At 47.6% G+C, this 15117-nt stretch overlaps 5 protein-coding genes across 5 annotated transcripts; 3 read left to right on the top strand and 2 right to left on the bottom strand.

Moving 5' to 3' along the window:
- Positions 1 to 1320: 1320 nt before the first annotated feature.
- Positions 1321 to 2349, top strand: ABOM_001973 (uncharacterized protein; the record flags this gene model as incomplete). The annotated part of the gene is made up of 1 exon (XM_022529103.1): positions 1321 to 2349. The coding sequence occupies one exon, from the start codon at positions 1321 to 1323 to the stop codon at positions 2347 to 2349; it is 1029 nt and encodes a 342-aa protein (XP_022392334.1).
- A 718-nt stretch (positions 2350 to 3067) lies between these two features.
- On the top strand, positions 3068 to 3690 carry ABOM_001972 (uncharacterized protein; the record flags this gene model as incomplete). Its single annotated transcript, XM_022529102.1, has 2 exons — positions 3068 to 3433; positions 3484 to 3690. 2 exons carry the CDS (start codon positions 3068 to 3070, stop codon positions 3688 to 3690), a joined length of 573 nt encoding a protein of 190 aa, XP_022392333.1.
- Positions 3691 to 5099: 1409 nt separating this feature from the next.
- Positions 5100 to 6674, top strand: ABOM_001971 (uncharacterized protein; the record flags this gene model as incomplete). Its single annotated transcript, XM_022529101.1, has 6 exons — positions 5100 to 5309; positions 5396 to 5485; positions 5543 to 5716; positions 5784 to 6181; positions 6246 to 6416; positions 6479 to 6674. The coding sequence occupies 6 exons, from the start codon at positions 5100 to 5102 to the stop codon at positions 6672 to 6674; spliced, it is 1239 nt and encodes a 412-aa protein (XP_022392332.1).
- Positions 6675 to 7215: 541 nt separating this feature from the next.
- On the bottom strand, positions 7216 to 10480 carry ABOM_001970 (uncharacterized protein; the record flags this gene model as incomplete). Its single annotated transcript, XM_022529100.1, has 7 exons — positions 7216 to 7668; positions 7728 to 7811; positions 7899 to 8020; positions 8090 to 8958; positions 9015 to 9052; positions 9111 to 9228; positions 9279 to 10480. The coding sequence occupies 7 exons, from the start codon at positions 10478 to 10480 to the stop codon at positions 7216 to 7218; spliced, it is 2886 nt and encodes a 961-aa protein (XP_022392331.1).
- A 2136-nt stretch (positions 10481 to 12616) lies between these two features.
- Positions 12617 to 15045, bottom strand: ABOM_001969 (Zn(II)2Cys6 transcription factor; the record flags this gene model as incomplete). Its single annotated transcript, XM_022529099.1, has 6 exons — positions 12617 to 12870; positions 12930 to 13840; positions 13906 to 14342; positions 14422 to 14616; positions 14692 to 14901; positions 14977 to 15045. The coding sequence occupies 6 exons, from the start codon at positions 15043 to 15045 to the stop codon at positions 12617 to 12619; spliced, it is 2076 nt and encodes a 691-aa protein (XP_022392398.1).
- Positions 15046 to 15117: the final 72 nt, after the last annotated feature.

The following is a 15117-nucleotide window of genomic DNA, read 5'->3' as shown; positions in this document are numbered from 1 at the left end:
TACATATGTGGAAGTGCAGGGATGTTTTGGTGATGGCGCAATGACTGCCGCTATTCTGTGGTTCTCAAGAGGGCCAGACCTACCAAAGATCCGGTTTATAATCCTCGGTGCCAAGTTTCCCGAGCCGATAAGCCGGCGAAAGGTAATTAAATATTGTATTTTAACTCCTACGTAAGTGGAGGTCCAGTGCCATGTTACTTAAAGTGACCATATATATACGTGGCTTCGAGTTGTGCTGTGTAATCCGAATAAGCACGGCTAGGCAAAGCCATAGCCGATCCCTGTATTGTAAGCCACCGTGTCGGATGGAAGATGCCGCGTAGCCTACTCGGTATATCGAGGATATCTTCAGAGCTGGGCTCAGGTTACCACAGCAGCTTTCGCCCCGAGCGAGATAGAACACAGGTCCAGATGGACCAACGAGTTTACTTTTTGATGTTTTGCACAGCTGTGATAGTGTCAAAGACCAACCGGTGAGGACATCTAAGATGTGGATATTGCTGAGCATCGAGTAGTTTCTCTTAGTATAGTCTTGATCGAAGTCTACCGAAAATCATCTCACGACAGGGGATCATCGGCCCACTCAATAGTGCGCTGGATTAGAGATATCCACCATTGTTGATGACAAGCCGCAGGGCTGCAAAGCTGGATATATATACCCAGATATCTTGCTCATCTGAGATTGAAGTTGGAATATTATTGTCTGGAACTGTTAATATTCCCCAAACGGTGAAGGCAGCCACAATTGACTTTTCTGATATTATATAGTTGTAAAGGCATCCTCAATACTGTAAAACCACCGTCGGCGGGAATACTATGTCCGTGCAATAAGAGGCCTTAGGCAGAGTATACAATAGAGGCATATAATGCAGCCACTGTGGCAGCTTATCATAGCGATGCCCCAAGGAACAGCCCTACTTCATCACTTCATCAATGTTAGAACCTTTTGTATGTTCATCAAATATTCAACTGAATGGTGCAATACTCACAGTTTTCAAGATCTGCTTCATCTATAACCTTGAGCGAATGATATATGAGTATATAATTCGTAGAGATTGGGGCATTCATAACGAGGATTCGGATGGCATATCTTTGACTATATCTAATGTCCGGTGCGAAATGTATCCCGCATATTGTCGGAATATCTCCCCCCGCGCCAATGTTAGCGCGACTATAAATAACTGTCGCTGAGCTTAGGCAACTGACAGACTTGGCATTGGGCATCTGCTGAACACGAATCGTATGCTCGCCCGCACAGAACCACACATACTGAACCGAGCGTAATTGAACCCTCATGACATATTAAGTGTACCTAGCAGAATGCCTACTTCCCTTTTAGACCTACCGAGCGAGGTTCTAGACCGAATTGTTGAGCTCGTCTTGCGCTATGGAAGCCCGGCCCCAGAAGACCCCCTGCCCCCATTGCAAAACTATGAGCCTAGGTCCCGTCAGGACGGGAGCTGTCTCTCAGCAGACTACGGCATTTACAGCGTCAGATACTGGAGGGACCAGGAGAAATACCATGATGCTTGGCTATCGAACCCGTTATCTCTTCTGCTTGTTAATCATCGGATTGGCGAAGTAACGAAGAGAAGACTAGATAATGCACTTACACCTTCTGTGTTCAAGCTCGATGTGATTCTGAGCGACGAGAGGGAACTACATCCAACATGGTGTTTTCTTTCAAATCCCTGTCGCCATGTCGGTGATCTCAGTGTGACGTTTCATGTGGTTGGTACCAGCTTCACGCCAATTTGGCGCCGATACCACCTTCTGCCCGACGGTGACTCCCCGCCTCGAATCCTCTGGGCCTTCTACTATCTGTTGGAACGCTTCCTGGAAGTAGGCCCCTTGGCGGAGCACAGAATCCCCGATGATGCACCCCGTACGGACGATCTGTTCTTTACGATCAACCGGTTAACCTTAGACTTTGTCTCACCAGCTAGGGAGGAAATGCTAGCACCTGCCAATCTCAGCTTCTGGAGTTGGCTGAATGGGGGCGCCGATGAAGACAACGCAGAATCGCATAGAGCACCCTGTAGCGGGGTTTTCAACTTGCTCATGCGACCAGAATGGCTAGCCGACTTGATCAGCGAATATGTTGGGTATCTTCTCGGCATGAGTATCCCTATGGCACCATACGGAAAGCTGTTGTATGAGTATGTGGGAAGTATCAGGATCTGCGTTGACGGGAAAGTGATGAAAGAGTATCGGCTCGACTACAGGCTACAGGATCTGAATTATGTAGGCCTCGAAGAAGACTACAAAAGGTATTGGGATTTCGGACGGTGGAAAGAGAAGGTTTATCGTATGCGTAAAGAGGCTGGACTTCCTGTTGTTATTCTGTGATGAATATAGGTCTGGATCCTCCTTGATCGTCGGTCAAGATGTCTTTTTACGGTCTATCATTGCGAGATCAACTATCATATAGCATGTGGTCGTGTTGACTCTCTTTGTTGCAACTATCCAGGAGCAATTACCTTCAGTGGTGGCATAGGAAGACGGGGTTATAGAATCCCAAGTTGCATATATGCAGTCTTTGGCTTATCACACAAACGATAATGCTGGCCCAGGTGCCTATGGAGAAATCCCCACAGTTCATTACTGTACTAGCAGTGCACACATGATTGCTGAAAGAAGGATGTAATTAGAACACATACATGAGATAATATGGTCGTGCTTCCCTCGAAACCAGTATCCGATGAGGAATGTACATGCTACACGTGAATCTAACCTTGTAATATCAATTTTTTAGAGACGACATACTTCATTTGTCAATCAGTGTGAGGTACATTATGAAGACATTGGGGCCATGGTTGTTAAGTCAATATGATCATATCCTATGCGTGTTTCATACTTGAACCTACTCCGCCTCGTTACACAAGAATTTGCCACACATCTCAAGAAAATTATGCTCTACAGTCGAGATCTGAATATCGAAAATATGCCTTTTTTGAAAGGGCCTGACAAGTCACGTGAGACACATCGAGTCCCTTGCAGTATTTAAATGGATGCCATCATCTCTTTTCCCCAGACTCACCGCCTATTTGGTGATGCAGTCGACACCATGCTTTCCTACCTCCTTTCGTGGATGACTGTGGAAAATCGCTTCACCAGCACCTCGATCCTTCCTCCGTCTATCACATCCGAAAGAGTTATGGAGGTGCTCCACAACCATGTGACGATGGTCAAATTGAATCCCTTGGTCATTGATCTCCAAAGATGCGAGCCTCACGAGGACGCCCCAGAGACCGACCGTGATCTTGTCTGGTATGAGATTACCGATAAGGTATCCTATTTACCCTTTGGGCTTCTTTCAGGGCAGGTCAAGTATAAGGCTTGCTTTGAGGACCTTCCGATGGGCCTACAGACCCATATTTACGCTCCCTTGGGGCTATGTACCAAGAATACGTGGACCGTTGAGGGCCAGATGGTCAGGCATTCACAAAGGCTGTAAAGACTGAATGAACTAACAATGCGCAGGACGAACTTCAATTGAAAGAAGATGTCTTGATGAAGTGTAACATCCTGGTGGCACCGTTCGTAAAGGCAACGATCAAGGCTTCCCACGGTCCTCTGGTAGAGCGGCTGATCATGGAAGCTAAGTTGCCAGATGGAGATCTGAAGTCGTCTGTAGGGGGATATGTGGAACGACAGTCAGATCGGTCGGCTCTCCACAAAAGAAAGTAGCTTTGACCGAAATATTTATCCGCATAAAGGAATCGGTGGGCCGCGACATGCCTGTGGAATTGTCGATTGTAGGCTTATACGTAAAGTAAACCCACAACTTGCAGGCCTAGGGATGTTTCACTCTCTTTGTACTTCGAGTCGGGCTAGGTAGTAATGCAAACGTGGAAATGAGAGCTCATGTTCGGTCTGCAAAGCTTTCCACTGTACCTGGGGCTTAACATCGTAGAGTGTGTCGATCATATGCGAGGGGTGGAGGACCCAACATGAAACATCTTAGACCAAGTATGAGACTTTAGATATGTAAGACCATACAAAGAATGTCAAATATGTATAAAGAGCCCTGACTAACAAAGAGTCAGTAGCGTCAACAGGGTGAGTTGCGTATATATTCTGCGATAGTCGGGCTATTCCTCCACATTACAATCCTCATTTTATAGAAATACAGCAGCACCTACAAGATATGTCCAACAGCAGTGCGGTTCTATTATATAGGCCATACCGCAAAGCATGGCATCAATTAGAGGCATGCGGGGACACGGTAGAGCTACAGCTTTGTCCAATTTGTAAAATGCCACCGTGCGACATACATCATTTGTTGTGTTGCATGTGGCTCATGATACCCTCGGAACACCATGATCCTCTGCAGATCAAGGACCTAGATATCATGAAGCCTTACACTACTTTGAACGAAGCATCGTATAAATGTCCAGAGTGTCCCTTATACACCCCTTATAGTGAACATATTAAGCGAAGACATGACAGCTATCACTAACATCACAACGGCACACTGAGTCAGAAATACGCGAAATGGTCTACGAAAACGTATTTTGTTATACAGCAATCGTAATTAGGACCTCTTGGCTTCTTGACCACGACACAAAGACTTGCCTTCAAAACGGCACACACGCTAGTCTACTGTCGCTCTTAGGAGTCAACCGCCAAATTTATAATGAAGGACGTCGTCTCTTCTACGGCCGCAATACGTTTAGATTTTCATTGGAACACGATATCCGTCTGTTCCTGATATTTATAGGGCGAGAGAATGCAGTCCTCCTGCGTGATGTACAACTTAGGCATCAATTTCAAGGGAAAAACTATACCAACAGTATCAAGTCGCGTATGATTCAGCCTCGCATTGATAGGGGTGGTAACTCGCAGGCGTCAGAGCTCAATATCTGGAACGACGAGGCATTCTATCTGGACTTTTCACGAATGATGGATTGCTGCGGAACCTGCAGTGGGATAATACATCGACGGGTGGGCGCAGATAACGTCTCTTCTCAATTTATTTTGACCCGATTCCTATATGATGTCGACTACGAGAGAGGAGATCAAAAGCTAAAAAGATGAAGACCTCACACCGTGTCTAGATACCTGTAAGCAAGAGCCTGGATGTGTTTGGAAGCATCATGCCCACTCCCGGATCTACAGACCAGTCTCCTTCAACAGTCGCAACAGGAAACGACTCATCATCAGCAGAAATATCAGCAGGTAATGAGAGAAGCGAAAGGATGAGCCATGGACGCCCCCTGACGGGGTGCCCGACGGGGGTCTGGCAGCGTGGCTTATGGTCCTGGGTGCGTGGTGTGTGCTGTTTTGCAGCTTCGGGTGGATCAACAGTACGTCTGCAGTCCCGAAACAAAGAAGATATAATCCCCATTGCTGACTCTTGGAATTCTTCCAATTATGTATCGGAGAATTCCAGGCGTACTACGAACATAATCTCCTCCGCCAGTATTCCAGCAGTAAGGTCTCGTGGATTCCGTCGCTGCAGATATTCTTCATGTTTGCCATGGTACCGACTCTCTACCTCACCGGAATCTATTCGCAGCCAGGCTGTACTCTAGACTAGGGGCCAATCGCAGGTCAAATCTACGACCGATTTGGTCCTCGATATCTCCTGTTAGGCGGCTCGCTTCTGCATGTCTTCGGTTTAATGATGACATCCATATCGAACAGATACTATCAGATACTGGTATCCCAGGCGTATGTAGTGCCATTGGTGTGGCTGCCATTTTCCAAGCAGGTATACCTATACTCCACGCCCTCAATTGATCTACTCATGTTCTCTAACATCTTACGGGGGTAAGCAGCATCCCCAGCTGGTTCAACAAGAAGCGTGGTGCAGTATACGGCATTGTGTCCTCCGGCTCAAGCATAGGGAAATCGTCTACCCTATCATGATCAGCAAGATCATTAACATTCTTGGATTCCCATGGACCATGAGAACTTGCGCGTTCATCATATTTTTCCTTCTACGTATAGCCAACCTGACCGTCAGGTCCCGTCTCCCACCGAACCCTCGAAAGCTATCCATGGAGTCCCTGATGCGACCCTTCAAGGAGTTAAAAATGATGTTACTAGTAGCCAGCTTCTCCATTCTCGCTTTCGGGATATTTGTGCCGATGAACTATCTCGTTACTGAAGCAATGGCAAAGGGCATGGGCCGTGATTTGGCGGAGTACTTGGTTGCCATTCTGAACGCAGGCAGGTAAGGCTCAACTCTAGGCTTGACATCGCTACCGTCAAGTGTCACTAAACATCCAAATCTACAGTCTCTCCGGCCGTCTCGGCGCTGGAACCTTCGCCGACACAATCGGTTCCTACAATATCTTCGCGGTTGTAACCTACATCGCCGGCATTCTAGTTCTAGCGCTATGGATCCCTGCCTCGAGCAACGCCGGAACCATCGTCTTCACTGTGCTCTTTGGGTTCGCCACGGGTGCGTACGTTGTGCTTGCCCCGGCCTCGTCGTCAAGCTTTCCCCATTCCCCGAGATCGGATATAGGACCGGACTTCTTTTCCTGTTTGCGTCTATCGGTGGTCTGACGGCCAATCCGATCGCAGGCACTATTTTGCAACACTCGGGTGGATCGTATACCGGCATGAAGATCTTCTCTGGCGTGTTGTTGATTGTAGGATCGACCCTGACGATAGGTGTTCGTCTCCGTGAGAAAGGTTTGAAGTTAAAAGTTATTTTCTAGAACGGTCATGAAATCTTAGCGCTCAATGGCTATTATCGTTTGTTGCTTTGGCTTTGGCTATTTCCCTGCAGTGTTTCCTGGTTCTATACACAGTCCACTCTTTATGCCGTTGCGGATGGTTTCCCATATGCCTAGTTTCTTCATGGGATTCAATACTCAAGGATTGTTCATCGCCCGGTTGAAGGTGTTGTCGTCTTGGATAATGGACCAGGTCATACATTGATTGCGACCATTAGAGCGTAGATTCATCACTGCCATACTCCTGATCTTTTCAAGCATGGGCACTGTTCTTGAACTAATGGGACAATGAAGCATAGCCCGTTCGCTGTCGGCTTAGCAGGTTTATAGTTGCTTGTATTGCTGGACTGCGAACCTCGGAAATCAGAAGGTGACACAAAAGATTGGCTATTAACTTCGCTACCTCTTGATACTTGATACATGATATACTGAGTATATAAACTGTAGATATTGGTGCTGTGTGTTGGAGATTGTAGTAGTAAGGGATAGTGATTTCGGGATCGAATATGAGATCTACATGAACTCACAGTACAGCATTGCTAGTGTCTGGCCAGCAGTCGACAACACTCACACCGTCCTGAACAGACACAACAACTGAACCCTCGCCTCTCAAAGGATTCCCTTCCCAGACAACAAAGTCACCCGTGTACCGTTGTGAATTTTCACCGCTATTGGCCGCCTTCCCTGATCTAGTGCCCAAGATAGCCTCAATATTGGTCGACACGAGGGCAATAGCTTCCTTATCGCTCAGCCCTGCGAACTTACCCGCCCACCGGGCCTCCTGTGCTAGGCCATGGACTTTAGAGTCGCTGCTTACGGCTAAGCCTAGAAGTACTCCGGCATCGGTCAAGATCTTCGCCGGGCTCTCGGTTAGTGGCGGCCCCGTGAGCACATCTTTCTTTTCCCAGTTATTCGGTGCACCACGATTACCGGTTAGAATGACTGGTATGTTTGCTTCGGCGAGATGCTTAGCAACCTACAGTGAATGAAGTATGATTAGTAACTACATGCTTGACTGGGACCGTTGAACCATACCGAGACTGCACCGTGTGCCCCATAGAGGACGAGCTTAACGGAAGGGAAGTCGCGCTTGATTAGAATCAGCTGGGAGATATCATCCTAAATAATAGAGTTAGAGATACCATAACATCCTTCTGGCTTAGCGAGAGGTAGTAGGTATTACCTGGTTGTATGCTCGAACACTACCGGGATCGAGCCGTTGGCAGCCTGGACATATATGCTGGCACTTCCTTGTCTACCTTCCTGACCTGCCTCTAGTATTTGTCGCACACGTTCAACGCCAGACGCGACAGTCGGTGTGTTATCACCTGGGAAAACACTAGTTAGCTATTTATAATCCCCCAATGGTTCCAAGGATATTATCCTAGATCATTCACCTTTAGCTGACTGTCCAATTGTGAGATGTAGTGCAACGTCATCCTTCCAGATTCCATCCTCAAGAATTGTGGCAGTTTCACTTGTACGTATACCAACGCTGACCCCCTGGATAATGCCCCCGTTAGACCGAGGTGCAGTGATTGCCTTTGTAATTCCGCCGATCCTCGCTCTAGTGAATGCCCTGCTATGGAGATGCACACCGTACTTGGCAAAATGGAGACTCTTTTGTTCATTCAGGACATCTGCACTTCTCCCTGTCGATCCATCGCCAGTAGATTCATCGGATGGGATATCTTGGATTCCGAGGTTGTTTCCAAAGGCCACCAGACCTGGGGTAATATAGCCATCGTTCAGGCGGAGTTCGGTCACGTTTTGTTCCTTTTGTTTAGTGGACAGACAGGTGGATCTCTTATCGAGGCATACAGCTTTACCGTCTTCAAGAAGTAACACGACATCGCTTGTATCTTCGACGGGAAATGGGGTATCAACTAGGACCGTTTTGACCCCTGTAAAGAGTACTTTCGAGGGGGACTTATGGACTCTCGAGCAAATGTCATCTTTCTGGTGGTCTAGAATCGAAGGCCTCGTCGCCGGAGCATCTGGTGACTCTACAGAACTGGGCCTGTGGATCAGCTCTTCTAGGGAATCATAGTCGCCCAAAACGGCACGGCCATCGATGAAGACCTCGAGTGGAGTCGCTCCGACTTGCAGCGGATGGTCATCCCAGATAACCAGGTCTGCGTCGTATCCAGGGCGAACATATCCAATTCTGTGGTCCTGCTGGACCGACCGAGCAGGTATGGATGTAACTGCTTGCAACGATCTATCTTCCGAAAGACCAAAAGAATGGGAAACAGCGGCTTGGTACCTAGCAGTACTGGTGTCAAAATATTGGTTCTCAAATCCGGTCTTGCAGATTCTTACATTAAATATTTTGCGTAATTCTCCTCTCCAGTATGATCCTAGAATCAGAGGTCAGCCGTAACCACCGTTTCATGTTTATGTCTAATGCAGCCATACCGATTTTAGGGCAACCTTAACTCCATGGTCGTCTAGTATTTTCGGGCCTCTTAGATTCGCACCATATGCCTCGGCTTTGAAGAGAGCATTCTCTGCAAAGGTTGCGATAGTGACGTTTCTAAGATCCGTCAGCTAAATCCATCATCATGCACAGGCTGCGTAACTAACTCCTCCAGGTGCTTCAACAGTTCTGGTACCTGCCATGCCTCCAATGCGTGATGGAAAGCCTGTGGATGAACTCCGAACTCGTGGAGCACAGACAGCATGCGCTCGAGATCCTCGGGCTCGTAGCAATGTACGTTCACATTGAGCTCGCCTCTGATAAGTGCGACTAGTGTTTCAAGTTCGAAAGATTCCGGTCGCGTTCCATGGTTCCTGATGAAGGTTTTAACGTGATGTGCTTTAGCAAAGCTGCTCTCCTGAATATCAAGTGCCGCTCTGCACCAGGTAGTTTGTCGGTCGTACAACTCCTGTGCTTCCTCTAGGCGTTTGCGCAGAAGCCAGGTGAGACCAAGCCTCGTGTTGCCGTACACTCCCTTCGGGTTCTCGCCACAAGCCATTTTCAGGTATCGCTGGCGATTACTTTCCGGTAGACCGTATTCCAAGAGCAACTCCTCCACTACGGGTTCGCCGGCCGCTCCAGATAATGGCAGGTTCTTGACCATGTATGCTTCGCCTCCGATAATGTTCGCCGAACCAGGCAGAACAAGCGACGAAGTGACGCCCCCAGAAGCGATGATCTTAATGGCAGGATCGTATGGTTTAAAGCCATCGATGGCACGGACAAAGGGAGTGATGGGACCCAGTAGCGGTCGCTCATTGACATCGCTTGTAGCCGGAAGCTGCGGAAATGGGAGCAATAAATGGTGGGAATGCATGTCCACCAGCCCAGGGGTAATGAACTTCCCGTGCGCGTTGACAATACGAGCGCCCTGTAGAATGGGATGGTCCAAGTGAGTGGGAGACACTGATCGTACCACGCCAGACGAAAAATGAATATCGAATCTCCCGTGGCGGGTAGACTCTCCGTCGAAGAGAGTCGCGTTCTGTATAACAATATCGCCCTTCTGGCCGGAGGTTGGATTCCACCGGTTGTTCAGCCTGGTTTCCGAAGCGACTCGATTGTGGCTCCGACTCTGAGCTTCATAACATCTGTTTATACCTTCATTGAACAGATCTGATTCGGTTGAATAACGTGGATAAGGAACTATATTGACCTTGGATTCGGCTTGCAGCAGGGCCGCAAGTGCTCCTATCAGGAGGAGGGTGCACAGAGCTCGCCGCCATCGTCTCAAGCGGCGTAGTCTTGATCGCTGGGTAAATTCACGGTGGTTTGACTCTGGGGCGAGAAGACCACTCTTGGCTGCCATTATTACAGTTTGTGATATGAGCAATCTAGTGATGTGGCTTGGGACGACTGGAAGGCAACTCTTTCCAGGTCTAACTCGCTCCCCAAGTACCTGGCCGACACATTTAACCCTCTTCTAGGTAAGTAAACAGTCTCGCGCGATGGTGCACAGTTTGTTGACGGAAGAAAAGAAGAATGACAGAGTATTTGTGCAACAACGTCGTCCCGCGGCGCTTATCTTTGCGTGACTGTGGGTCGAAAGTGCGTCAGTCGGAGGAATCCCGCTCGACTTCAGAAAGATTATCCCACGTGGATTTACAACGTACCGTGACCTGGAACTGCGAATTTCCTCTTGTCCTTTTGTTCGAAATAGCCACCTGATACGTCATGTGACAACGTATCTTAGTAGTATGTACTACTCGCATTCCGCCAGGGCATCACTCGCCAGCGCAGATTATACAGAGTGTCGCTCGTGTCCTCAAGGATGCTATTGCTTGTGAGGTTATCTATCAGTCTAGCTTTGAGAATAAGAGTATAGAATTACAGGAAGCTCTTGAAAGAATATGGGTAAATGGGTGGTTACATGCACAGATTTAAGATAATGGTATACATTTCGTATTCGCAAACCAACTCCACCGCTGGTAAGTGTCTAATATTTATACAATTTACTTTATAAAGCTTGCTAATACGCTGCTCCAGGTTTTGTCAGCATCTCTTAACGGAGAAAATTCCTGACAACGACCTTGCTTATAGCTCTCCTCCACTATTGGCGATCGATGCTGTAAAGAGCTTCCGACCTTGCCAGCTATCAGATCCTTTGCATTCAATGACAGACACAGCTCCATCGCCCTATGAAGACCAGTGCCAAAAGGAATTCTATCGTTGTCTGCTTCCTTTGCTCGATGGCCATGCTATTATATCTCCCGAACTTTTGATCAAGACAGATATCAAGGGTGGAACAATTAACCTTTGTCACCCAGAAGAAATGGGGATTAGAATTTATAAGAAACCGTGATAAAGTATTAGAACACATGCAAAGATTCCAACCGAACGGACAATATTACGATATGATCAAGCAAGGCAAGATAGAACACTTTATTGTTATTGATTTCACCAATCAACCGCCAAACAATCCTTATCCAGGTACTTCTATCATCCGGTGTTTATGGCTTAATCAATGTCTTTACCAAAGTTTCAGGGCCACCTTTACCACGTCGTATTTTCCGAAAATTATGGACACCGGTCTAACCCGAGTTGCGTGTTTGACTTTAATGGAGAATTCACCTCCTGTCCATTGAAACATGTATCTCTCCACCCGTCTTGTCTACGTTGCTGGTCAGTTATTCCGTCCAGACAAACGCGCTTGTTTCTTTGCGTCTTGCCCATGAAGCGATTTACTAATCATCCTTTCTTTAGTTCTACTTTGCTGAACCTCTGATCCTTTATCGATTTTGCACTTCAGCGGACCCCTGGTCGTTAAAGTACGCGTTGCTTTGATTTTGAGATACGTCCTGTTCACTGATGGCAGTACTATATACTCTTGACTCACTTTGGTTAGGTAGATCCTGGAGGAAGGTTGAATTGTTTGCGGTTGCCACGGTATACAATTAATAGAATAGTACTTCTGTCTGCAATAAAGCCAGCTTGGAAATTTACTCCCAGTACCGCTTTAAGATAGGGAGAAATTACATCGAAGGAAGACTCAGTAAGATATAAAGATACCCTAAGATTATTTAGCTAGACTGAGACTTAGAACAGCAGAACCAGGGGGTTCTAGATATAAAGGATATTTCGAGAACGATTACCCATTGTGAGTAGTAAGTCCTCGGGCTTAAGCGCCTTGAAGCAATAAGAGAGTAAGTAGCCGGTATAGGAACTCACAAAAGCACTGTATGAATTGCTGGCATATGCTACTATCCTAGTCGACCTTTTCTAATTAGCCGAGACATTCAATGATAGCACGTTGAGTTTCCCTTTACTAATACAACAGAGCCATACTCAGAATGAATGCTAAAGGGGCAACATATATCATGTTCCTTCGAGATCGGGGGCTCTTCTGTACAACTCCTATTGTGCAAGGCTTTGCAGGGTGACATAATGTCGATGAACCTCAACTAGATCAAGTTCGATGCTTGAATTGGAACGCAGACCAATTGCCTCAGTGTAGTATATCACTAAGTTCAGCAAATGACTGATAACCAAGATTATCCGACCAAAGCCACAGTTGGCTGGCGTCAGCAAGTCCAGAGTCGACTAGCGAAGAAATGTTCCCATCCCAGGAGAATCCGGCGGACGAATCCAAAGCTGAGTCCCTATGACCCAACCCTCCTGCGTCCTGCCAGGTAGAGGACGAAGTTCCAGAAATGGAAACTTCCATTTGGCTCGAAGGTTGTTGTGTGTGATTAGCAAACACTGTGTAGCCCTTGTCAATATTATGCGGAAGGTAATATACTTCACAACAGGGGGATTACCTTCTTGAAGAGGCATAAGAGACGCTTGAGCAGTCGTCACCACAGTACCAGAGTCAACACCCGTATATGTCTTAGTTTGGCTGAAGTCGTTATATTGATCATCAACATGCTTTTCACGGCTTCTCGGTGTGGAGATAGACGTGGGGATAGGGTCACCCAGAATTGTTCGTTGTTCGGCTTGCATGACAACATTGACCAAATCCTCGAGGATCTTGACGCTTTGAAGCGATAGGACATGCTGCTTCGATACCCTTTCCTTCTGTAGCCGGATGATTTGCATGATACCTGCTTTTGCCTTCTGACTTGTGGTGGACAATGGGTCCATGAGGGAGAGTGCGCAGAGGACAACACCGGATGTAAACAGGCATATCCCAATATGCATTACGGCGTGTGTCCTGCGAGAGGCCTGCAGAAGATGGGAATATCGATACAGTTCCGAGGTTCGTAATGCAGACTCCAGCAGCTGTTGACGAGAGAAAGCAGGGCCCCCGCTCTCGACTACCCTTCTGTTTAAGCTAACTTCAGGGCCAATATCTCCAAATGCAACACTTCGATGAAGGATGATGCGAAGATTATCGTAGGTCAACTGAAGAGCAAGCGCTGCCAGCTGTATTAAAGGCGGATGTCCCGAGTGATCATCTTCCTTGTATGTTTCCAGACGTAGGTTATCTGGTAGTTCTCTCTCCCATGTGACTAGCCGATCATGAATAACTTTGACTGTGTCGAGTTGATTGGTTTGAAGCCTTCTCCCTAGAAAGGGACCCATGATGCGATAAAGCTTGAATTTCCATTGATGATATGTTAGGAGAGGTCTCTGACGGGGACTTATGTCCCCCACATCCGTTACCATGCCAATATTACAATCAGAGTCATCTGTACTACATGGCCTGCCAAAGGCCACAGCTGCATACCTGGACATTAAACGATAACGTCAGAAGGACAACATGACGGAGGAGAACTGAAAGAGATAACGTACTTGTCGAACACTTCCAAGGCCCACCAAGACCGTCGTCTAGACTCTCGCCCCACTTCGGAAAGATTGTGCCACATTGATTCACGATGTAATCCAATGACCTGTGCAATTTTAATGCCACTGCCTAACACACCCATTCCAACAGTCGGACGACCATTGAATAAGTGGAAGCTTCCCAAGAGAACGCAAACCTGCACAGCTTCCACATTCGGACACCCAATAATCTGCAAAAATCTGTATTCGATCTGGGTGAGGAGCTTCTCAGATAAAACTGATAGGCTCTGGCAGTGTTCATTGAAGGGCTCGGAAAGGGACGAGTAGTGAGCGCCCAGGCCGAGGACCAATAACACAAGCCACAGGAAGTTGTTGTCTGGTGCAGCAACATGCACAGAAGCAATAAGACTCTCGTATCGATGTCGGAAGCTGCCTTCGTGGAATACCTGGCTTAATCGCATTAGGCCAGCGGAATCGACAATGAGGTACGCCGTTAGCGATAACAGAAATGAGGACAGAACATACCATCATAAACCAATCTACTGAGTCAAAGAACTGGGTAACGAGTTCATCCAGGACTTGCCGTGCAGGCAGCTCTATACCAATTGCATCTCTCCATGGGATCGGGCTGGAGGCGAGGGGGCTGTAGGTCTTCTTGCCTCCCGGCAAGGCGGAGGTGTCGTACTCCAGTGCCTGATGTTGGTCATCGCGCGAAAATATCTATCGTCGCCATGGTGTGCAGGTGGTCAGCGAGTTACGAGAGTGTGGTAAGGTCCTCCCCAGAGGTCTCATTACCTGGGTACTCAGGTCAACAATGTTAAGCTCTGGAAGAACTGCAGTATGCCGATCATTGAGACTAATGGGAGCAGCTCGTCTGTAGCTTCTCATTTGCCCAGTCGGCGCAGCAACTGGTATCATCGGAGATATTCGAGCCACTGGCTCCCCGCGCGGGACACACGTTACCCCGGCTCGGAGACATAGCTGGCACGGGCGTTGTTGATCGCACTGCCAGTAGTATTGCCATTTTCAGCCACGATCTACATAAAGTGGATACGAATCGATCGAGGGAGAGCCACATACCCCTAGCTTGCGCTGGCGACATCGCTCACAGGCGGAAGAAACTTTCTGGCGCTTTCTGGCCGGGTCCATCGTACAGAAAGCAGGTCGAGTCCAGGGGGGAGATCATTGGGTCTTGGTTCATCTCCGACGGAGTTGGATAAG

This window comes from Aspergillus bombycis, assembly GCF_001792695.1.
Source record: "Aspergillus bombycis strain NRRL26010 chromosome Unknown contig00014, whole genome shotgun sequence".
Lineage (NCBI taxonomy): Eukaryota > Fungi > Ascomycota > Eurotiomycetes > Eurotiales > Aspergillaceae > Aspergillus > Aspergillus bombycis.
The sequence above is the reverse complement of the archived record's forward strand: the minus strand, read 5'-3'. Positions and strand labels throughout refer to the sequence as shown.